The sequence below is a fragment of the Arvicola amphibius genome, chromosome 11, assembly GCF_903992535.2.
Source record: "Arvicola amphibius chromosome 11, mArvAmp1.2, whole genome shotgun sequence".
In the NCBI taxonomy this organism is placed as follows: Eukaryota; Metazoa; Chordata; class Mammalia; order Rodentia; family Cricetidae; genus Arvicola; species Arvicola amphibius.
The window spans coordinates 121,044,637-121,069,634 of record NC_052057.2 but is presented as its reverse complement, the minus strand read 5'-3'; the positions used below and the strand labels follow the sequence as shown (position 1 = coordinate 121,069,634).

General features: G+C 41.9%; 1 protein-coding gene across 1 annotated transcript in view; it reads left to right on the top strand.

The window, feature by feature from the left end:
- Necab1 (N-terminal EF-hand calcium binding protein 1) overlaps nucleotides 1–24,998 on the top strand; it is a 139,738-nt gene that overhangs the window by 113,339 nt on the left and 1,401 nt on the right. Inside the window, exons 8-13 of the mRNA XM_038347951.1 lie at nucleotides 4,101–4,222; nucleotides 7,156–7,232; nucleotides 12,645–12,698; nucleotides 16,872–16,984; nucleotides 22,219–22,296; nucleotides 23,725–23,816. Coding sequence (XP_038203879.1) covers nucleotides 4,101–4,222; nucleotides 7,156–7,232; nucleotides 12,645–12,698; nucleotides 16,872–16,984; nucleotides 22,219–22,296; nucleotides 23,725–23,816 — 536 coding nt within the window. The remainder of the gene's footprint in view (nucleotides 1–4,100; nucleotides 4,223–7,155; nucleotides 7,233–12,644; nucleotides 12,699–16,871; nucleotides 16,985–22,218; nucleotides 22,297–23,724; nucleotides 23,817–24,998) is intronic.

The following is a 24,998-nucleotide window of genomic DNA, read 5'->3' as shown; positions in this document are numbered from 1 at the left end:
AGTAAGCCTCTGTGTGTGATCTATTTGGGAGCTGGGTGGCAGGCCCCTCAAAAGAGTGAAAGCAACACATGATACCAATTTCACTGATTTTCTCAGAGAACCAACTCTGTTTCACTGATTTTGTGTTTTTTCTGTTTGTGGCTTGCTTCCAGTTTATTTTAGTCCTGAGTTTTATTATTTCTTGCCATCTACTCCTTTTGGTTGTGATTTTTTTTTCCTTTTTTTCTAGAGCTTTCAGGTGTGCTGCTAAGTTACCATAAGAGATATTCTACAATTTTTTATGTGTGCTTTTCATGGTATGGACTTTCCTCTTGGAACTGCCTTCATTATGTCTCATAAATTTGGGTTTGATGTATATTTTTTCATTTTAGAAAATCTTTAATTTCTTAATTATCTGTCTAACCCATTTATCATTCAGTATTGAGCTATTCAGTTTCCATGAGCTTTCGTAAGCTTTCTGTTGCTTCCGTTTTGTGGATATCCAGTTTTAATGCATCTCTTGCGCATGTTGAAATGTACATTTTGCCCAAGTATGTCATCAATTTTGGAGAAATTTCTATGAGGTGCTGAGAAGGAGGTATATCCTTTTGTGCTAGGGTGGAATGTTCTATAAATATCAGATAGGTCTATTTGGTTTATAATGTCAGTTAGCTCTATCCATCTCTCTGTTTAGTTTTGTCTGCATGACCTGTCTGTTGGTGAGTTAGGTATGGAGTCACCCAAGTCAATGTGTGAGGGTCAGTGTGTGGTTTTAGCTGAAGTAGTGTTTCTTTTGCTAACTTGAGTGCCCCTTGCATTTGGGGCATAGATGCTAAAATTTGAAATGTCCTCTTGGTGGGTTTTTCCTTTGGGGAGTATGTAATCTCCTTTCCTATCTCTTTCAGTTGGTTTTGGTTGAAGTCTGTTTTGCTGGGTATTGATATGGTTACACCAGCTTGCTTCTTAGGTCCATTTGCTTGGAATATCTTTTCCCGGTGATGGCACACGCTCTTAATCCCAGCACTCATGAGGAAGAGGCAGGTGGATCTCTTTGAGTTCAAGGTCAGCCTGGTCTATAGAGCAAATTCCAGGACAGATTCCCTAGCTACAGAGAAACCTTGTCTTGGAAAAAAAAAAAAGTACTAGAGGTTTTTGATTAAACATGCACATTTTGGGTATTTTTCAATTTTTGTGCAGAACGATATGGGAATTTTATTGATCTTATATTGTTAACGCTACAATAAAACAGAATGTCCTATAAATGTTTAGATAGATGGATGGATGGATAGATGGATTGATGGATTGATGGATTGATGGATTGATGGATTGATGGATAGAGGATAGATCGATAGGATGATAGATGGATAGATGATAGATGGATAGATGATAGATGGATAGATGATAGATGGATAGAAGATAGATAGATAGATAGATGATAAATGGACGGACGGACAGACGGATGGATGGATGGATGGATAGATAAAAAGGATTATACCAGCTTGCTTCTTAGGTCTATTTGCTTGGAATATCTTTTCCCATTCTCTTACACGGAGATGGTGTCCGTCCTTGATTTTAAGGTGTGTTTCTTGGTCACTGCAGAAGGATGGATTCTGGTTTTGCATCCATTCTGTTAGCCTTTCTATTGGAAAATTGAAACTAGTGATGTTGAGAAAAACCAATGACCAGTGTTTGACGATTCCTGTTATTTTGCAGTTGAGTGTCTGTGTCCCTTCTTTTGATTTGGCGGTCTGGGATTGTTTGTGCTTTGTGTTTTCTTGGGTATGATTAGCCTATTTAGGTTGGAATTTACCTTCCAGCACCTTCTGGAGGGCTGGAGTAGTAAATAGTGCTTAAATTTGGTTTTACCATAGAATATCTTTTATTTTTTTTCTCCATCTATGGTTATTGAAAGTTTTGTTGAATATAGTAGTCTGGTCTAGAATATGTGGTCTTTTAGAGTTTATAGCATATCTTTCCAGGCCCTTCTGGCTTTTAAAGTCTCTATTGAGAAGTCAGGTGTTATTCTAATACATCTGCCTTTATATGTTACATGGTCCTTTCATTTTCAGCTTTTAATTTTTTTCCTTTGTCTGAATTGTTGGGACCATTTGGAGTCCTGGCCTCCAGCTGCTCTTCCCTGCTGGAGATCTTTACTTTCCTTCTGATTTGAGTTACTAAAGGCTGTGTCAAAGTTGTTTACCAGCTCTGCTTCACGAGCACGTGTTGCCTTGGCTTTGAGGATCAGAGGATAAGGTTTTCACCTGTTGGCCCACCTGACTGTTGGGTATATAAGCCTCCGTGGTGCTATTGAATAGAGGGCTTCTTACCAGAGACTAGAGGTCCGTGTCTCTGTGTGTGTTTGTGTGTTTTAACCTCCAGCCCCTTGCCCGAAGCTCGCAAACTGTATGGTAGCGCAGAGAGCGCCGACAGGCCTTGTGTGCTCGCTGCACCGTATGTTCAGTGTTTTGATTACCATGTGTCGTGTGGACTGTCCTTTCTGGTTCAGTCGATTTGGTGTTCTGTGTGCTGCTTGTGCCTTGATGGGCATTGCATTCCTTTGTTTAGGAAGAAAATTCTATGATTTTGTTAAATAATTTCTGGGCCTACAACCTTGGTTTCTTCTTCCTCTATTCCAATTATTCTTAGATTGTTCTTTTTCATAGTGTCCAAGATTTTCTGTATGTTCTGTGCCAGAAATATTTTAAATTTAACATTTTATTTGATAGAAGTATCTATTTCTTCCATTGTGTCTTCGGTGCATGAGAATCTCTCTTCTCTTGTATTCTGCCGCAGAGACTTGTCTCCGAGGTTCCTGTTTGAGTTCCTAAATTTTTCTCTTCCGGATTTCCTTCCGTTTGAATTTTCTTTGTGGATTCTGTTTCCACTTTCAGGTTTTCACCTGTTTATTCATTTCCTTCCACTGTTTGCTTGTGTTTTCATAGATTTCTTTGGGGGATTTATTCATTTCTTCTTTATAGACCTCCATCATTTTCATAAAGGCTATTTTAACGTCTTTTCCTTGTGTTTAAGTGATTTTGCAAAGCTCAGAGCCTGCCGTGGTGAGATTGCTGGGTTGTTGTAGAGACAGTGTCCTGGCTGTTACTGAGTTTTTGTGCTGGTATCTTGGCATTTTGGATTGGGAAGATTGTAATTCTTGGTGATGATATCTGGTCTGGTCTTTGTCGGATGAGTGTTTTGTTCCTTGGTTTTGATTGTTCTCTCTGGTACTTTGAAGAGTATTGCAGGATCCTCTTCATCTGGGATTCTGATAGATGTGACCCCTGAGGATTCCATGTAAAATGTGTTTCTAAGCATTGAGAGCTGACTCTTAGGAACAGAGTTGGGAAAGGAGGGGAAGCTGAGGGTGTCTGCAGAAAGGAGGAAAGCAGGATTCTCCACCAGGATCTGCTTAGTGCCTTGGTAATGGGCCAGAGAGGAAGGACAGGCTGCCTCCGGTGGTTTTCTATAGAACTGGGAGTGAGACTGGGGGATTAGACTTGGAGAAAGGGAGGGAGAGGTGAAGCCTAGCAGTTAGCTTAACTGTTTGGATGGCCTGAGTGGCCTGCAGGTTCCCAGAGAGAGCCTGAAGGCGATAAAGCCAAGAGTCAGAGGAAGGACGTTTGGAGGAGTAGATCCTGTGGGATCCACTGCAGAGGCACATCAGGTGTGGGAGGGGGAGCTTCAGTTTGCTGAAGTAACTTTAGGATTACTTGGCCTTTTGAAATATATGAAATGTTGGTAGATTGGAACAAAAATTTAAAACAGTAAGCGAAGAAAATTCCATGGTTGTTCTTAAATTAAGCAAAACACAACAGATCACACACATGAATTTTGTTTTTTATTAAAGACTTTGCCAATGATGGAAAGAAGGATTAGGTTACAAATTAAGTTTTACTTGATCTTAATTTTGAGAATAATGAAAGTCTAGAACATTCCCACCCCTGCATCTGTAGTGTAGTAACAATCAGATCTGCTCTCCAGAGCATGTTTGCACACAGTATTTCCCCAGTGTCTCCACTAAATAACCCAGAAACCTCTGGTGGATGATCCCTTAGCATCTGATCCTAGAGGCAACACACGGAAGGTCTGACAGGAAAGTTCCGTGTTGGCTCTTGTTTCAGGCAAGGCCCCGCCAAACCAGAGGTTCTGTCTATCCAGTGGCCCGGAAAGCGATCTAGCCGCCGAGTCCAGAGGCACAACAGCTTTTCCCCCAACAGCCCACAGTTCAACGTCAGCAGTCCAGGTAAGGCAGACTTTGATGCTCTGCTTCATCCCATGTAGGATTTAAAAATAGCAGCCTGTGCCAGGCGGTGGTAGCATACACCTTTAATCCCAGCACTTGGGAGGCAGAGGCAGGCAGAGCTCTGTGATTTCGATGCCAGTTTGGTCTACAAGAGCTAGTTCCAGGACAGTTAGAGCTGTTACACAGAGAAACCCTGTCTAAAAACTAAAACAACAAAAAACAGCAGCTTGGAACGCTTTCGTTGTACCAAATGCAAGTGGAACCGAAGCGGTCAGAGTGTTAGGAAGTGAGGTGATTGACCAACTGCCCATCAGATCCTAGCATTGTGTCTGGACAACTCAGAGGGGGATGGATGCAGACAAAAACATTCCAGCAGGCCGGGCGGTTGGTGGCGCACGCCTTTAATCCCAGCACTCGGGAGGCAGAGGCAGGCGGATCTCTGTGAGTTCGAGACCAGCCTGGTCTACAAGAGCTAGTTCCAGAACAGGCTCCAAAGCCACAGAGAAACCCTGTCTCGAAAAACCAAAAAAAAAAAAAAAAAAAAATTCCAGCAGTCAGTTCCCAAGAGATGGGACCCTGTGCAGTGCCCTAGCTCTGAAACTGCTCCTCCACCTAATACCTTCTTCCTTGCCAGGTCCCCTGAAATTCACCCAGCAAAATCTTAGGGTTAGCTATAGCTATTTTATCCTATCCCAGATTCATACATGGTGGACATGTGTTTCCCCATTATTCCAGCTCACTCAGAATATGAAATAATTTGTGTAAGGTCATCTGAACTGGTGGTCCATTTCAAGGACACCGAGAATTTCTATAATTACAACTACAAATCATTGTTTGTCGTTGGTGGAGGTTTGGACAGTGTCAGCCAGATGTGGCTCTAGGCTGAGTTCTCTGCTCCTGGTAGCTTCCTCCAGAATAAATGACAGCCAGAACATTTTTGCCTCCTGCTAAGTGTCAGAAGCATGAGTAGCCAGGCCAAAATCATATAAATAGATTGAAACTATAATGTTATTCTTGCCACCTAACTTTCATTTGATAAATCACGTCGAGCCTACCAGTCTGGGAGAAAGACATTGTGCCCCTCACTGTAGCAAGAGGCTACAAAGTCCGCCACCACCCGGGGGCTTCCAACGGAACTATGCCAAAGGAAAGAGCAAGGAATTGGCAAGCAAACTACAAACTGCTCTCGTGGCTGAAAAACAGCCCTGCCGCATTCCCAAGGCCAAGCATAGATTTCCATTTTAACCATTTAGAAAACACAGAGCCAGGGAGATATCCCCACAAGTAAAGGAACTTGCTGCCAACCCTGGCAACCCAAACTTGACCCCCAGAACCCACATGGTAGAAAATCAGACTCCATGACTGAGCCAACTCTCACAGGTTGTCAGCAGGGTATGACACACATGCCTTGGAATGCATGGGTTTTCCCTGAGTGTGCATGCACACACATGCACAAACATACATGTGCACACAAATATAAATGTGATGCAATTTGGGGGGGGTGTAGAAAATAGTTACAGTCATGCTACCCTGAGTGTATCCCTCAGACTTAACCTTAGAAGTGAAGTAGAGGGAGGCCTGGCTCATACTTTGATGGGAAGACGTGGTCAAAACTACAGTTCCCAAGGACTTTGATTTTTCTCAAATCCTTGTAGGGAACAACCCAGCTTAGAAATATGGCACCTAATTTGTGAATTAAACATTGAAAATGAATATTTTTTTCTACATTTAAAGTATTTTCTTTGAACCCTCATTTCTGATAGCACTTATTTGTTGCAGTGTTGATGTTTGTGTTGACTTTATAATTTGTTCGTACATTTATTTCTTCATGGATAGTCCTGGAAGAGTACCCTCCCCCCTTTGCCAATGCTTCCAAATAAACGAATAAATAGCAACACCTAAAGATAACATCATCAAGTTGGGAAGCTGAGGCAGTCAAATGGAATTTACAGTTGAGCTTTCTCTTCATGGATAAGCTCCCTGAGTCTGAAATTCCAGCTTCTCTCCCCAGCTATGGACACTCTTATTCCATGGGAAAACAGTAGTAACACTTGTTGGAAATAGTTTACCTGCTCGCTCCTCTTGGTGACATAAAGTGTTGACTGTTGAGTTGTCCTGCTGGTCTACACCCTCCCTGCTGTAGAGTTAGAGAGTGAGCTCATCCCCAGATAAGGAGCCTTGGAGGACACTTGAAAACAAACACGCTTGGGTCTGAACTGAGGAAGGAGGGCAATCCTCCTTCTAGTGTCAGCTTCCACTGAGCTAAAGCAGCACAGGGCATTTGCAATGACATACATATTACATGATACAAGATATGCAGATAAATAATATTCAATATGTGTGTGTATAGCTATACACATTTACACATGTACCCACACGCAGTATCTGCTGCATCCGCATATATACATGAGTATATTTCCTATACATGAATATTGTGCAGCAGGCTCCAGTTTGCACACTCTACCTCTAAGCCGTGACTAAGGGGTTCATGGTCCCGGGTTAGTGAGTGGAAAAGGCAGCACAGCCACCTTGCCTTACACCTGTCTCATATCACAGCTCCAGACCAAGGATATGGTTTTATCTGTCCCTGCCCCTGCCTCACATGCGAACTAAGAATCGGTGCTTTCCTTCGATTCAGAGGAAAACTATGTTATAGGAAAGAAGAACTGGCTCGGCAGGATGTGTTCTCTTGAGCTTCACAGGCCAGTGCAGAGAATACTATTAAAAAAAAAAAAAAAACAGGCTTGTGAAAAAAGTCAGTGGCGCAGACATCTCTGTGAATTGGCTACTTAGATGTCCGCCATGGATACACTTTTAGGAATCTGTTTAAAAGCCAGCGACACTGCATTCTCCCTTCAGGGTGGAAGGAGAGATATCTGAGCATTCTGCATTGCTGAAAATCTAACATTCTGTCTTTGTGGTTTGCTCCCAAGCATTGTTAGAAGAAGACAACCAGTGGATGACCCAGATAAACAGGCTCCAGAAGTTAATTGATAGACTGGAAAAGAAGGTAGGTACTCCCTTTCCTTTTCTCTCCCTCCTCTTTTGCAAGGCCTTCTGCCCCAGCTTCTTCACTGCCTAGATGTCCATCCATGGCTAACCCATGAACAGAATAATGCTCAACATTCATGTAGCTCTCTGAAAGGCTAGTTGCTATCTTCAAGGGCATGTTTTCTGATTGTTTGTTGTTTGTTAAAGCAAATATGAAAGCTCAGAGTCACATTTAAAATAAAGTTCAGGGCTGAGAATTAAATGAACTCTTAGGGTATGCTTAAATGATGCTAATGGCATCAAACAGAGAAATACAACTGAGGTCTTATGAATCTTCCAATTTATTTAGAGAAAAGGGTTATTCTATGCTCAACTTCTAGAGATTGACATATTAACTGATAATTTTAGTGTTAAACCTGCCTAGTAAGCAGATAAGAAGGGATATGATGAAGACTTCTTTGGAGCTACATTATATGTTCTTAATTATCATGCCTTTTAGGAATAATTCAGCTTGTCTCAAGTGTCCTAACAGTATACTGGCATTATGCTTATACAGCTTTGATGGTGAAGGTGACCTTTGTCAATCAGTAAGAAAGCTTGTTTTCAGTGACTTCTGGACAATAAAGAATGAATATTTTTGCTTGACAGAAAACCTGAGTTTTGAAGGACCCATGTATAATTGTACAAATAAACCAGGAGAAGTAGGGGAAGTGTTGTTTGTTACTTAAATGACTGGTAGTGTAGTCAGACCTGGACTCATAACTGATGCTCAGTAGGTCCGGACATTTGCCCAAAGGTTGGACTGTGCAGACATTTCCCTGAAGCTTGAAAAAGTTCCATGAACTGGAAACTTGGAAAGAGTTCACACTCAGAAGTGTGTGCATTACATTTTAAAGCCGATGCCAACTCAATTAAGAATTTGATTACAAGCAATAGAAATCATCTTACTAATTTAATAAAACTGGGAAATTTCTGGAAGGGTATGGTAATGCTCATGAAATCAACAGATATTTCTTCTAAGACATGAATTCAGGAACTCGGGAGATACGGTCACTTCAGATGTATAGCTGGCGAGAACTGTCATCTCTTGGTCTATGCGCACTAGAATTAACGAGTTCAAACCATTTCCAGTCTGTTTATGTGCTACTCATCTTCCCATTCCCAGGTGGGAAGACAGGAGGGGTGTTGTGAGGGTTGCATGCTAGCTGCTTAGAGTGGGGACCACTCAGACCACTGCATGCTAGCTGCTTAGAGTAGGGGACCATCTAACAGTCTCAGACCATCGCATGCTGGCTTCTTTGAGAGAGTGGGGACCTTCTAAGAGTCTCAAACTACTGCATGCTGGCTTCTTGGAGTGGGGACTGTCTAACAGTCTCAGACAATCGCATGCTAGCTTCTTAGAGTGGGGGAACATTCTAAGTCTCAGACCATTGCAGTGCAACAAGAAGCACAATTCATGGAAAAGAAAACGTATTGGCGTGAAAGTTGGAGTAAATGCTGACCAGATAACACATTGAAGAAGTAAAGCTTTAGGAAACAAAGAAAAAGTTGACTGGAGAGGACAGTGAATGTCTGGATGTGGAGTGGCTTTGTCTTTCATTTAGGAAAGCACTGAGGATTAGGCTTACATGATGAATTGCTGCCTGATCACAAGGCCCTTTATAACAGACTAAGGGATTTGGACTTGGTCCTGAGAACAATCAGGCACATTTATTATTTTTCTAAGCAGGTAATTAGAAGCATAAGATGTTTCGGTAGAAAATCAGGTAGTAAGATACAAATTACATTAAATCAAGATCAAAGTAGATTAAAACAAGAAATACTAGGCTGAGAGCTGAAGAAGCCAGCTCCAGTGATGGTATCAATTTCAAGTCTGTGTACCAGAGTCAAAAGATGGGTCCATCCTAAGTGAGTAGAAATGAAAGGCTCCCAAGATTAGAAGTAGAACTAACAGCACCAGCAGATGGGTATGCTGGGAACCCATGGACAGGCTGAGGATTTCAGCCTATCAGAGTCTGTAGATACTGTCTCATAGAAATGGGGGAGACAAGTGGTAGCCTATTTTGAGGTGCAGTGAAAAGAAGGCTTTCAAGGTTCATCAATTTCAGGGTACAATTGCAAAGGTACCCCTTTAAATGTCAATAATGAGGTCAGGATGGCAAGCCGGGTCTTACACCTATCCCGACTGAGGTGAAACCTGGAGGCCTGAAGGTGGGCAAGGATGCTGAAGACAAGATTCTCTCTGTGCATGCAGAGTCAGGTCAGAGGAAAGCAACCCTGGATAACTCCAGCCCCTTAGCCAGGGCGTCTTCATTGATGCCTGCTCCTCCTGGAGCAAACCCATGAACTGTAAGATTGTTGCAAATTAACTTTCCCTCTTTCATTCCCGGAGACCTGAATTTCAGCTGGGACTAAAGGAAAAACAGTGTCTATGAAAATTAGCTTTCTGATGTTGAAAGGCCCGGGAATCTGAGACCCTGTTTTGAAAAGAAAACCCAATGGAAACATAAGGGTTCCTGTGATACGTAAGTTTAGAGTCTTTTAAAGAACAAAATATCTCTTTGTGAAGGGGTTGTGACATTCCCAGGGAAAATGTCTCCTCTTGGTGTATGAAATGCATACAGTTCTTTTTTTTTTTTTTTTTTTTTTTTCCGGAATGGCTTAAACTTTAGTAAAATCTCTCCAACCTGTTTTAAATCAAAGTATTGTCACATCCCTTTCTCTCCTGGATTTTTGTCTCCCTCCCTCCCTATGACATGGTTTTACTGTGAGAGCAGCATTGGAGAGGCTTGCTTGAAAGCACAGGGTGAGGGTGTTCAGCCTGGGCTCCAGCTGCGTGGCGCTCAGCATGAGCTGTCTGATAAGCTTGCAGCAGTGTGGGCTGGGTTTTATTGTCTGGCTTATTCTGTGCTGTGCTGACTTAGGTTTCCCCAGGAAAATGACACAAGGGCCAATGGCCAAACAGTGGCTCGGTGCATGTCGTTTCCCTGCTGACTCCCTTGTTCCCTGTGGTTTTTATTAGATTTGATCACCCTGTTAAAAGAAAGTATACTTGAGGCAGCACAAGGATTGTTTCTTTGTCTTTTGAATATTTATGATAATCCTTCCTAGACAGTAAACTAAACATGACTCCATTCAAGAGGTTGGTGGTTAAGAACATTCAGGATTCCTACAAGTTTTTCGGGTTCTTTTCTTTCCAGTCTCCGGGACTAGTAATGGGGGGAGGGGTGTACTGAAGTTATAACCGTGCAATGGTGAGTCCGTACAAAACACCTTCAGGGCTGGGGAGCTGGTGCCAGGTGTGAAATGTTTGCCATGCAAGCAAGAGAACCTCAGTTCAAATACCCAGAGCCCTGTGCTTCTCTGGGGAGACACATGAGAGGTAGAGACCAGAGATTCCTGGAAGCTCACAGCCATCTATCCTGTTGTGTAAAGCAACAAGCAATAAAGAGACTCCAGCTCAAGAAGATAGAACATGTTGAAGTCTGATGTTCAAGGTTTTCGTCTGACTTCCACACATATACTGCAGTACACACACAACACACGCGATTTTTAAAAAAATTGAATGGGAATAAAAAGAAAAAGTCTTTACCGTTAAATGAAACAAATGTGATGATAAAGACCGTCCATTCCCCCATGTATTATCTGGTCACCAGAGGATGGATAACTGAGTCTCGCTCCCTTAAGCTTTTCTTCCCTTCCGTCAGATAATGTAGAACCCAAGAGTTGAGAAACAGTCAGAGACCGCTAGTCAGCACTGTGCTTCTCATATTCCACTCACATTCTAACTCATTGCATAATTTTACTTTATGGAAAAGCCATGGTTTGGGACCTTCAGCCACTCGCTGATTCTGCAATGTCTGTGTGCCTAGCAGCATTCTGGTAATAGCAGTGCAGACATACTTAAAAGATGCAAAATATATTGTCTCTACAAAGACAGACAAAAAATATGAGAAAGAATATAAGAAAAAACATGAAATCAAATCAGAGCTACAGCTGAGCTCCTGAAGCAGTGGGAGTGGATGGAGGGGTTCCATGTTTAAGGGGAGTGGGCTGGGCAGTGGAATAGATGGAGGGGTTCCATGTTTAAGGGGAGTGGGCTGGGCAGTGGAATGGATGAAGGGGTTCCATACTTAAGGGGAGTGGGCTGGGAAGTGGGAGTGGATGGAGGGGTTCCATGTTTAAGGGGAGCAGGCTGGAAGACTGTAAAGGATGCTGGATTAAAACTGAATGTGAAAGATAAGAAAGGAGCCATCTAGAGGGAGGTCTACAGGGAAATAAATCTACAGCAGAAGGGACCTGAAATATTTTATCATTCAGAGATGATAAAAAACTAACTTACCCAGATCTCTACGGCACGCAGCTGAGCCAGAGCAGACCTGGTCCGCAATGCCCAGTTTCACACTATGTAGCATAAACTGGACAGCTATAACTGCTAATTTTTACTTAGTTATTTCAGGGAAATATTTCATGTATTCCTCACTTGGAATATGTGTTTCTTCACAAGTATTGAAGGTTTACTCACTTGGTTTTCCTGGGTGCAACAGTGTTAACCCCTGATAAGACCTGAAAGTCTTTCATTCATGAAGACTGACACTCAGAAGCTCTCATCTGAACTCCACATACACACTGTGGCTTGCACACGTCTACACACAGACATACCCAGAGCAGTTCTAAACATTTGAAAAAAACTCTTTGTTTTGTTTTTAAAAATTATTAGTAGTCATTTTCCTTTGTTTTTCAATTCACTAGTAAAGCGAACTCCGTGCTGGAGCACAGAGACATTGTAACAACAGACAGACGTCTGGGATGAGCTGGGGTAAAGGAAAGAAACATTGTAACAACAGACAGACATCTAGGATGAGCTGGGGGAAAGGAAAGAAACATTGTAACAACAGACAGACATCTAGGATGAGCTGGGGGAAAGGAAAGAAACATTGTAACAACAGACAGACATCTAGGATGAGCTGGGGGAAAGGAAAGAAACATTGTAACAACAGACAGACATCTAGGATGAGCTGGGGGAAAGGAAAGAAACATTGTAACAACAGACAGATATCTAGGATGAGCTGGGGGAAAGGAAAGACATGGAAACAAAGGGAATCTGCCTGTGAGTCTGGTCCTCCCAGCCTTGTTCCCCCTCTGACTGCATTTCTAGTCGCCCCTTTGCTCTCTGAGGGCTACAGTGAAGCAAGCAGTAATTTAAACTTATTGTAAACAGGGCCTTAACATTGATTTTTAATAAAGATACAATATCTCTGTTGAAACAAATCAATTTTTAAAATGAGAATTGGTTCATCTCCTTTCAAACAATAAAGTACTTTGGGTTCAAAATTAGCCATGAAAACAACTACAATATGGGTTTATGTTGATTATTTATGTAACTTGGCATCTTTTTCTTTTTCCCTGCCTTTACTTCCTCTGTCTGAAGGATTTGAAACTTGAACCCCTGGAAGAAGAAGTTATTGAAGAGAATACTAAACCGGTGAGTGATTTACATATCAAAATTTCAAAAATACATACTCTGAAGACAAGACTCACTGCCCTCAAAATCTAGTGCCCCAATGATAAGTCAAAAACTTAAATAATGAATGGATTTATTTCACTCATTTAGATTTACAATGGCATTTGTAATCATATGTATTATTTCTTGCTTTCGACAACAATAAAAATTTCATGGCATGCGAAAAAGCAAGATAAGTATCACACAAGTTATTAGTTTATAAGTCCAGGAATACAGTATATAGAGAGATTTCAAGGAAAAAAACACAATTTCATCAATTTTCCAAATTATTTTGCTCTTTGTTTAAAAGTGTCTATGCCCAGCTCTGAATCAGCTTTGCTGGTGTTTGCTGTCATACATATTAGAAGCTCATAACTGCTCTTTGTGGGATTCATTCACACTCTACCACCTGTTTTGTTTTTTTTTTTTTTTTTGCACAAAGTTGTATTGAAATTGGACCCTCCCCATTTGTTTATGTAGTGCCTGGGGTCACTCAGTAACAGAGCTGAGGAGTTGCTGTGGAAACCAAGTAACACACAAAGCCTGAAATATCTGATGTCTGTTTACAGAAACCCCTTGTTGACCCTGCTCCATCAGGTCTTGTTCACATGACAATCTCGGGGACCTGAGTGGGGTTGGGGGTGGGAACTAAGAGTCCCTCAGGCCCTTATTGGAAATACATTTGATCACTTCTGCAGCATTCAGAGATTCAAAGCCTGTTAGAAAGCTAACCCAGGCCCCAGGTGAGAGAAACAGAAATGGGGATTTTGTAGGAGGAACAGAAAAGGTAAATTCCAAGGGACCTATCACTTGTGGGGTCGGGAAGGCCTCTGGCCCTTTTCAGTATTCATCCTCCTGAATCATGTAAGGATTGCTTTCGAACAGAGAGTGATAGAGAAACAGGTATAGAGGTCTAGGGATCACATCTAGGCCTCAGATCTCTCCTGAGAAGCTCCTTGCAGATGTCTGTGACAGGCCATGTCCATCATCATGTTGTTGGAAATTAACTCTAGTTGTCAGTACTGCACCAAGTTCCTGAGAGAATCCCACACAGAGCCTTGGGAGCTCGTCCCAGGTTTTGAATAATCTGATTCTTTATCTCTGACCCTGAGAGGAAATAAAGAAAGGTCAACTAGATTGTTGAACTCAAGGTGGCTATTTATGGAAATAAATGGGTTAAATTTATAGAATGCTTCCAATACAATTTTAAAATGTTATTTTTTTTTCCAGTAAAAAGCCCACACAGTGATTAAGGGGCACATAGTCCTCTCTTTTTGAATCTCTCTTATTCACAAGATAGGCTTCCTTCTACCAACAGAAAAGAAACAGACAAAAAGATGTGATGGCTCATAGCCTCCATAACTTTAGGCTCAAATGTGTTATCTAGAGCTCCTGTTTGAATATTTTTGTTTAAAAAAAAAGGATCAAAAGATTGTGCCTAAATGCAAGGGAAGAGTCCCAAGTGTACCTGGGAAATGAGGAATGAACATTGTGGGGTCACCATCTATCTAATCCCCACAGGAACCCCTGTGTGACACACACAGACCCCTCTATGAGGGACCACCCAAAACTCTTATAGTGACCGCTTTAGCTCGAAATCTGGGATCTACGGATATTACTAAATTCTACTTGTTAGGAAGTGGTCTCTGGAGTCTGTAAAACATGAATTTTAGATAAACAGAGAGAGAGAGAGAGAGAGAGAGAGAGAGAGAGAGAGAGAGAGAGAGAGAGAGAACACAGTGATCATGTTAGGCCGTAAGGCATAAATGGGGTGAGTAGATGAGAAACACGCAGCCCTCACTGCTTGATTACAACAATGAATTCAAGCTGAGAGACATTTTTCAGCTAGGAAATTCTACGATTAGACACTGGGTCTCAATTCTTGGAAGAGCCTTGCCACCCAATTGTTTTTGTGAAAATTTTTTTCCTGGTCCATTAACCTCTGTGATCGTCTGTAAAAGCCAACTGAAGAGTATCCCCTTCTGGGGAGTGGGGGAAGATCATTCACTATTCATAGCCTGCTGAGTGCTGGTGTGTGCTTGTGGACACAAACATGGTTCTGACGGCTGAACGGCTGGGGGATTTATTATGGGGCTTTGTATTTCAGTGGCAATGCAACACTGTTTCTTCAGAAAACCGATCCTTATGATCAGCTTACATAGAGTCAGCTTCATGTGTGAGCTGATATCATTGCCTGGGCACAGATTTTAGCCTTCTTATTTTGCTAAGCCCTTTGATAACAGAACCTGTGTGTGTGTGTGTGTGTGTGTGTGTGTGTGTGTGTGTGTAGTCCTAGGAATTGAGCTAGGACTCATGCATGCTAGGCAGGTGGAATCAATCCCCAACCCTAGAGATCTGTCTTTATCACTGCATGCCCAGACCCCTGCATGTGGTATTTACTGTGACAAAATAAAAAAGCATTCATTGGTGTGATGGTCACTGGTCTACTGCAAAGAACAGACACCATGACCAAGCCAACTTTTATAAAAGAAAACATTTAAGGGGGGGGGGGGCTTGCTTACAGTTTCAGAGTCCTAATCTATTGTGACAGGGAGCCTGGGCACATGCATGGTGGCACAAATGGTGTTGGAGCAGTGAAATTTATATCCTGATCTGCAGGCGGAGAGAGAGGCAGGGAGAGCGGGAGAGAGGAAAGAAGGAAGGGAGGGTGAGACAGACTGGATCTGGCTTGGAGCTTTGAAACTTCAAAGCCTACCTACCACCAGTGACACACTTCTACCCAAAAGGTCACACCTACTTCAACAAAGACAGACGTCCTAGTCCTTCTATTCCTTTCAAATAGTGCCATTCCCTTGGCGAATCCACATGAGCCTACAGGGGCAATGCGTATTCAAACCACCACAGCTGGATGTGTTTAGTGCCTTTCGTGGTTCCTGCAATGCAATCGGTGTTTGACAATAACAGCTATTTAACAAGCACTGAGAAACTGGACAGATCAGGGGTTAACTGTAGACTCTATACTACATGGCAAGCAATCCTGGGCAAGTTTTGTTTGTGTTCTCTGCAATCCCTGTGAGTGTGTCTTAAATTTACTCTTGCATTTTTATGAGGCTCATTTTCATACTTTAAAGTTTTCCCTCAATCCTTGCAGAAGAAGATAGGCTTAATATTGAGACTACACAGGCAGGTCTTCAGGCAATTCTCTGGGGAGTAGAAATGACAATTGTTATAATTGTAATAATTTTTTTTAGGAAAAGCTGTTAGTAGCCAACCCACTGTGAGCCATTAAGTTGGGTTTAGTAGCAACTTTTCTCGTTGCTATGGCAAAATATTGTACAAAAGCAACTTAAAGAGGGCCTTACTATTTATTTATTTGGCCTTGACAGTTTGAGGGTACACTCCATCGTGACAGAGAAGTAACAGGAGGCAGCTGGGTCTATTAATGTCCATAATCCGGAAGCAAACACAGATGAAGGCTGGTGCCCAGCTTCCACTCTCCTTACTCAGTCCAGCACCCAGCTCAGGGGATGGTACCCCCACGGTTAAGCTGAATTTTACCAGCTAAATGAGCCCGATAACAGAACCTCCCTCACAGACCATACCCAGAGCTTTGTCCCTTAGATGATTCTAGATCTGTCCAAACTGACAGTATGGAGCATCACACATGGTTAGGGCATTCTGAACAGCACATGTTGCAAATGGGTAATGGGTAATCTATGATAGCCCTTTGATCACTGACACAGCATGGGAAATGTATCAGTAAGCTCACGTTTTTAAAAGCAAACTTGACTGTAATGATTGTCACAGTATCTGATATCAGAAAATAGCCAAGAAACTGAAGTGATGCAGATTTCCATAGAATTTCTCTTTAAATCTTGGTATCTCTAGGGTGGTGGCCATGACTCAGTGGCACATCAGAGGCACTTCACGAAGTTTTTAAGATGCCGGTGCCTGCCTGGGTCAGCCTCTTTCGCCCAACTGAGACTTTCTCTGGAAAGCTCCTCCATGATTCTAATTGCATATCTTGCTTAATTTTAAAGAGGAAACGTCTCGGTGCAGAGGGCACTTTCTTTAACTTCTGCTGCTATAGATTTCTGGGCTTTTGTGTAACTTGCGAGATGGAATAGTCACGGCTTTTCCCAGCCGGTTTCCTGCTGGCACGCATGTGTGTGACAAGCCCCCTGTCTTCCGCAGCACATCATGCTCGTGCAGCGCCAGATGTCCGTGACAGAAGATGATCTGGAAGAGTTCCAGCTTGCTCTGAAACACTACGTGGAAAGCGCCTCAGCCCAAAGCGGATGCCTGCGGTAAGTGCTTGCGTACCAGCCCCCACATCTACACAGATGGTGAGCGTGGGAGTTTAGGTGAGGGCTCAGGGGGTGCCAGAGCACAGGCATCTCCAGATCCTCATGTTCAATTCTGCAGAGCAGTCCACTCCTCCTGGGGTATGGCATTTGTAGAGTTTAGCAGGATATTTTCTGTTTGATCTCTGAACCGGAGTTGATTTAATCGTTAGGCATACCGAGGGAAATAAAGTGGAAAGTCATCCGAATAAGAAGGTTTTCAAATAGACCGCAATCTCCCCTTTTGCACACAGGCCGCCAGCACCCAATAAAAATCATCTGTGTAGACAAGACTCCCACTCACGATGTCTTACCTCGATTACCCTGTGGACTAATGACCATTCCCACTATTGTGAGAATAGCGGGGCTCTCCAAAATGAAGATTTCAAACCTTGATTGCTTCCTAAAAGCAGTGGCAGCATCTCTTTCCTCTCTAAATCCCATGGCCTACTCCACTGTTGTGTAGACTCATAGAACACGCTACTCCTCATCTGTACTTTTTCAGCACAACCCGTCCAACAAGCCAGGACTACAAGAGTTGCTGCCCCCAGACAGTGGTAGGATTCCAAGTATCACGAGGACTCTGCCGGACCTCTCCCAGGAGCGTCCTGTCGAATGCTGGGCATTTGCCTAGACTTTGAGTATGCTGGCTTCAGACCAGAAGCCCATAGGCACAGCCACCTACAAGGAGCACTATCTGTTCCTCTTACCGTGCCTCAGACCTGACCAGGCTCTTCCACAGATACACCCAGGCAGTCTCTCACGCCATCCCAGAAGTTCACAGCACAGACAAACTTATCTGTGTTCAGAAAACGTCCACAGCCATGTCCCTCTACCTGTGGGCTTCTTTTACTGCATACCCCAATGCTCTTTCAGCTTTCAGGGAAAGGGCTTTAGCAGATGGGTGTCTGGTGTGTGTGTGTAAGCATGTGCATGTGTCTTTTTTATTTATGTTCGAGCCTACCTTTTAGGTCTTTAAAGTAAACCAGGATTAAACGGGTTAGAGCTAGGATTTTGCATAGCTTTGTGTCTTAGGTCTTAGGGATTCTCTTTGGCTATAAACCTCACTTTTCACCATCAAGAACTCATGGAGACAGCTCCTTCTCACACAGGCCTGAGATCCCATCTACTTTGAGGTAGAAAGATAACTAGTTCAGGGATTCCTAGTTGACAAAATGAGTTTAAGTTCAACCTGGCAACTGTAGAGAGACCTTGTCCCAAACACAGAAAAGTATTAAGGATGCACCTCAGAAGTAGAACACTTGCCTAGCATGTATAAAGCCCTGGTTCAATCCCTAGTCCACACACACACACACAATCACAATCTTATGGAATGTTTACATGTGAACCGAAGACCATGAAACCTGAGCTAGACTCACCCATTCCTTCTCCTTGGCTGACCTGGCATCTCTGCAGTATGAGTATCAGCAACTCCTCACCTCCCAGTGCAACCTTTGTGAGAGACACTAGGAAATGTTGCACTTCCATTACTGCCATTCTACTTCATATCAGGATCAGAAGAGCACAGATAAAAGCATTTTTATCCTTGGAAGAATTAAAGATTTGCCGAGGCAGGAATGTATGTAGTTTCTAAAAGCCCACTCATTTAAAAATAAAACTACTTGGAAAAAGGAACCTATGCAATTACAGAACATTGAATTCAGTAAACTTTTTGAAATAGCAAGGATAGAAGAAAAGTCGGCCGAATTCCTGGGGATTGTTAGATGTTTTATATTTATTAAAAGGGCACAAAAGTTTTTAAATTTCTGAAACCACTTTGGGCACCAAAATAGCCCCCGAGAGGACCATGGTGTGGGCAGGTGAGAGAGGCAATGCATGTGATGGGAGCAGAGGTGAGGAGAGGACCATTTGCTGGAGGAACCCCCACTCTTGCCTTATCCTCTGCAGCACTGGTCTGTCTCTTAGTGGTTCTTCATCCACTTGCTACTGATTCTTCAGCTCATTTCCAGGGCAGGAATTGTCAGAATATAGATCTTACCAGATGTAAGGAGTATCAGAAAATGACCACACAGGCGGAACACCCTGTGCAAGAGACATCTCCCATCTAAATTCAATGTTTCTAATGTGTCAGTTAATCAGTCCCAACTCTCTCCTTGTTGACAAATCATCAAATGTCACTCACGTCAGCCGTTGTCATCCTGGGTGCCTTCCGCAGCTGCCTAGTGCTGGGCTGATGAAGCTATGAATTAGCAAAGGTTTTGTTTCCCATGATGCTTAGCTAGCCTCCCCGTGCAAGACACACAGTGCTGCCATGGGTGATACCTTACAAGACTAGCAACTTTCATCCATTCACTTATTTAGTTTTCATGGGAATTGAACTGTGGGCATATATTACATGCAGCTTAGAAAAGTAGGCTCCGGTGTGTTAAAAACTTGCCCATGTTTAATCTTTCTTGTCTGGACTTAATCACAGTTGAATTTCCTGAGCTTTTTCTGGCTAAGTAGGGGTGGAACTGAACTATAACTTTTGCTCTGAGTATTCACTAAGACATTTGGAAGTTTGAGGACTGACAGAGGTTTGGTTATAGAATTCTGTCAATGGTGTTTAAAGACTTTGCAGGGGGCTGACAAGATGTCTGAAGAGGTAAAAGTGCTTGCCACCAAGCCCAATGATCTGAGTTTGATCTTTGAGTTCTCCATGGTGGAAAGAGAGAACTGGCTTCTACTGCTTATCTCTGACCTCCATATACCCACCCTGGTGTGCACACTTCACACACACACACACACACACACACTTTATATATTTAATTTGGAGAAAAACTCAAGTAGATCTTTCGTGTGAGTGGATATATCATGATATATGCAGCTCACTACTTTCTCTGCCATTACGGATGCCCAGCCCCTGTGAGAGAATCACCAGTTGAGTGAATAGCATACACAGTGTGCTCATAGAATCAGCCTAGACACCAGACAGGAAGTAGCTTCTGCCTTTGATGATTTTGAGATCTAACTTTGGAAACAGGATCCTTAGTCATAAAGGTAGAAAGCAATTCCAGTCATATTCTTGTTCCAAAATTCTACAGTTTTTAAATAGAACTAAGTGATCTCTGTAGCTACTTACTCAGCTACAAAACTCTAGAAATTGATATGTTCATATTTCCAATGTCAAGGGCCCAGAAAATGTGACTGTCAATTATATTGCAAAAATCACTCTTGAGATGCCCTTAAGAATTAGTGGGGTGCACTGAAGCATCAATCATCGATCTGTATGGATAAAATATGGTGGCCAAACCTAGAGAAACGTGGGGAGTACGTCCCTCCTGTTTCTTCTAGTCATCGACCTGGTCCTGTGGGTGAGGCAGAACAGGCTCTAGAAGAAAAAGCAAACTGAGAGTAAGGTGTCCTCTACAGTTCTCAGAGAACATTTCACAGGTGGGGAGACTGAGGTTGAGTAATGGGCCAAAGGGGCACCCTTAATGAGTGGCAGTTCCATCAAGACATTCTTTAGCTCACCGTCCCATCACCACGATATCCTTCCTCTTTAATCCTCTACCCCAGTCTTTCCCAAGCTAGGGCATTGTGCTGACAGGTGAGTCTCATTGGGAGGGCAATGCTGGAGATCACATGCAGGGTCTCTCACCCGCTACACAAGTGCTCCAGCACCGAGCACATCTCCAAGGCTTGACGGCTTGAGGGATATCCCACTACACAGCCAAGCTGGCCTCAAACTCTAGATCCTCCTGCATGTGTCTTGCAAATGCTGGAGTTACATGTTTACAGGCCTTTCTGTGCTAGTCCAGAAAATGTAACGTTCTCATAATACAATAGCTGAATAATACTAATAACTTGTCTGCAGGAGGCAATTAATGAGGGCCTGAAATGCTAGGCTGGGTGTTTTAATCTTTATTCTAAGGAAAACAGTTGAAATTTGCAATATATTTGAGCATTAGTGACACCTTCAAGATACTAAATCAGCTGTAGATTCTCTTCCCAGGAAAAAGTATATTTGCACATTAACTTGTAGGTCACTTTGGAGGATTGTGGAGAAAGTCACAAAGTTTACCCAGGAACTTCTGGGGTAGGAAACACAAAACCCTAATTGTATTATCATCATGCAGCTAATACTTAGAAAAATTTTAAGTTGAGCTAGTATATTAGTACATCATACTTAGTGAAGCAAATTATATTTTAAAATTATGAAAATACCATATTACAAAAATAATGTCCTTTATTCATGCTCCACACTGCCATGAGCAGAATCTTTTAAAACAAAAAATATATTAAACTTCCTTTGTGTAGTTACTGCCACCTGCTGGTCACCATTAGATAAGCCCTAAATAGTTCACTGATAATCCTTATTTTTTGATCCTTCATTTTCCTTCCTAATTCAAATATATTATGAAACACGAGACTAAAAAGATATCCTTTAATAATTCAACTTTTAGATGTATTGCACTTTCTTTTCTTGCACAACCCCGTGGAGCCTTGCAAGTATGCCCGTCTGTTCTGTCTCAGCGTTGGGTTGGACCTTCCTCATCTATTCTGGTACTTGTTCAACTTTCCCCTTTGTTTTTACACTATTTTTCTACTATTCTCCACACTGCTGTGAGCAGAATATTTTAAAACAATTTTTAATACATTTTGGCACAGAAGATGCTTAGTAAAACTTTTGAATGGAGACTGGATAGATGGCTCAGCGGTTAAGAGCACTGGCTGCTCTTCCAGAGAACCCAGGTTTGACTCACAACTGCAGCCCATTTCAGGAGACCATGATACCTTTTCTGGCCTCTATGGCACAAGACATGTAAGTGGTACACAGACACACATACAAGCAAAACACAAAATATAAACAATAAGCTAAGAACTTTTTAAATAAAAGTGTGCAAAGATATCAACCTAAAAATTATATAGCAAAATTGATGCAGTGGGCTACTCAGTTATTGATAAATCCACTTGATATTCTGCCCAGCTTAAGTTACTTTGTTTCCTATACAACACACAGGTAACATTGCTGCATGCTCCATACAGAGATTAGAAAATTTGGTTCACTTTTGTCTGTGTGTGCACTTAGAGTGGTTATGGATATGTGTCAACATGTGTGCACAGGTACACAGGTGGAGGCAGACTTAGCAGTGAGGGCTGTGCAACTTGTCATTTTTGCTTTGCCTGAGCCATTTCTCCCACCCCTCCTTTGCTGCTTTAATTTCCAGGGCCCAATCATGCCTTTTCTATTTCAGTATTTCTATACAGAAGCTTGCCAATGAATCTCGCTACATGATTTATGAGTTCTGGGAGAACAGCAGCGTGTGGAACCGGTAAGTTGCAAGGAAAAATGACTTGTTTCATTAAACATGAGTGTGGTGGTACACACAAAGACACTTCCAGACTGTTGTTAAACGTGGGTGTGGCGGTGCACACGGAGACACTTTCACTGTTGGCACAGTTGTGTTTTTGCTTATTTTTGTGGTGCTACAGATTGAACAGAGGCAAGCACTCTGTCACTGGTACATCCCAGTTTCCCTTTAAGTTTGTGCTTTGAAATCAGGGTAGATAAGTTGTTCAGAATGATCTTGCACTTACTCTGCAGCCCACTCAGCCCTTGAATTTGAAACGCTTTTGTTTTAGCCTCGAGCATCTGGGATTCAGGCCTGTGCCACCAGATCTGAGGTATTTACCTCCTCTTAAATTGTGCCTACCCTGTTCCACTGAATCCTGCAGTCTTTGGAATTTGTCATACCTTTGGATGATGATCCCACTCTGAGTTTTTGCATTTTACTAATTGTCTTGGTAAAGCAGAATTAGACAGGGTCACAGGTATCTCAGGAAGAAGTGATGAGTATGAGAGATTTTATAAAATGAGTTCTGTGGACATTTTGTTTACATTTAAAACAGTGGTTAATACAACTTTTCAAAATGTCCTTAAAGATTACAAATATAAGAATAAAGGACATTGGAAAAGCTTACAAATCAGCTTTGAAAGTAAAAATGATTACCATACTATCAATGGAGCTTGCTTAACTGCTCATTTAAAATTTGGGAAGGGGGAAGAAATATACAATTTTAAAATATGTGATGAAGGAACTGTTTGTTCTTCTATCACATAAATAGTTCTTGATGGCTTTAGTTAGCACAGAAAATATAGCTCTCCAATAATCAGTATTTTAGGGGGCTAAATATGGAAACAAAAGAGAATGCTGGGAAATTGAACTGATTCATATTTCACCTCAAATTGTTATTTTTGTGGCTTCAAGAAGCAGTCTTGGTGCGCAGTTCAACGCAGAGTGCTTGTCCAGTAATAAATAATTGAAGCGCTTTGTGCTATAATGAAGGCACAATGGCAATAATATTATTTCAGGCAGAGTCTGGAAGGCAACTTAGCTCCAAGCACATTGGCCGTTTTAAGGATGAGAACTGTATTCTCTATTATTAGAAAATTTGACAGTTCCTGTTCTTAGATAGCCTGTTCTTCAAGCAAATATTAAAATTCTGTCATTTCTCCTGGAACTCAGCCTAACTCCTGTTGTTGCATGTTTTGTATGCTTATCTTTAATGGCCCTTCTAAATTTCTGATAATTATTACTCTTCAGGTTGTGTTAAAGTTAAATAAGCATTAAGAGCCAACTGTATCTAGCCATGTAGTTCAAACCACCCCAAATCTTGACATCTTGGGGTGTCTCTGCTGTACTCTACTTGGGAAGGCTTTAAACAAAGATGCACGGCTTTAACCTACAATCACTTCACAGCCACCTCCAGACAAATTACAGCAAGACCTTCCAAAGAAGCAACGTGGATTTCCTGGAAACGCCGGAACTCACGTCTACGATGCTAGTTCCTGGTAACCACTCTTGCGCATGCCCCTGCTTCTCTATGCTTTTCTATAACCCTTTCCTTTAAGGTAGCATCGTCTCCCACACTACCAATGGAGCGTTCTTTATGGCTTATTTAAAATTTGGGGGGGGGGGATAAATATTGTCTTTTGTCCTTAATGAATAGCTGCATTAAACCTAGTACTGGTAGTTGCTTGGTTACAACAATTTTAGAAAAATTTAAGTCAACTCATACTTTAAAAAATTCATGTTCTTTACTATTTTACAACTAGTACATTGAATGCAATTTGAAATAAGTGATCACAAGATAGTTGTTAGAATGTCAGAAAAGTTCATTATAATAGTTTCTAAAGTTCTTATTGCTAGGAGAAATAACAAGAGGAGAAAGATTTGTCTAAGAAGCCTGAAGAGAGCTTAATATTACTGAGAAAATTCACTCGCTGTCTACCCACTGTCCCAGTGGTACCTAAATCAGAGAAAACTGGGCACAAAGAAAACTGGATCAACTCTCATCTTCAGAGGCTGAAGTTCATGCAATTTATGTCCAACTTTGCCTTCATTTCTGTATCACACCTTATCTCAACAATGATAAATAGAACTTAACAGAACATAAGGAAAAAGTTAGTCTTGGCTTCTAACACAAACAGGAGCTCCTTTAATCTTAGCACTCAGATCTGAGTTCAAAGCCAGCCTGCTCTACAGAGCGAGTTCCTGGACAGGCTCCAAAGCTACATAGAGAAAGCCGAGAGAGAGAGAGAGAGAGAGAGAGAGAGAAAGCTTTACCACTTACCTCAAATAAAATTTTAATATCCATTCATCCATTGGAACAGCTCAACCTATTTTAAAGTCTCCCAGGTGTGATTGCAGGAACACAACCCTGAACAGCAATCTGGAACCTAGACATTAGTTAGAGTTTTAACATTAGCACTTCTAACACCAATTTTAAGGACCAGATTTGTGCATTTTGCATCTTATACCACAATGAAGATTAGAAATGAAAACAAACCATAGTCACAAACTGAAGTCTAGAAACTAAAAGATGTTTAGAAACACAGAAGACGATGCATCTCAAATAAGCTGAACACCATCTAGACATAAGTATACAAACCAAAGTATATCCCTATAAGCAATTAAGTACAAAGTCAAAAAAGCATACTGAAATACAGCAATGCAGGCCCACTAACCATCAT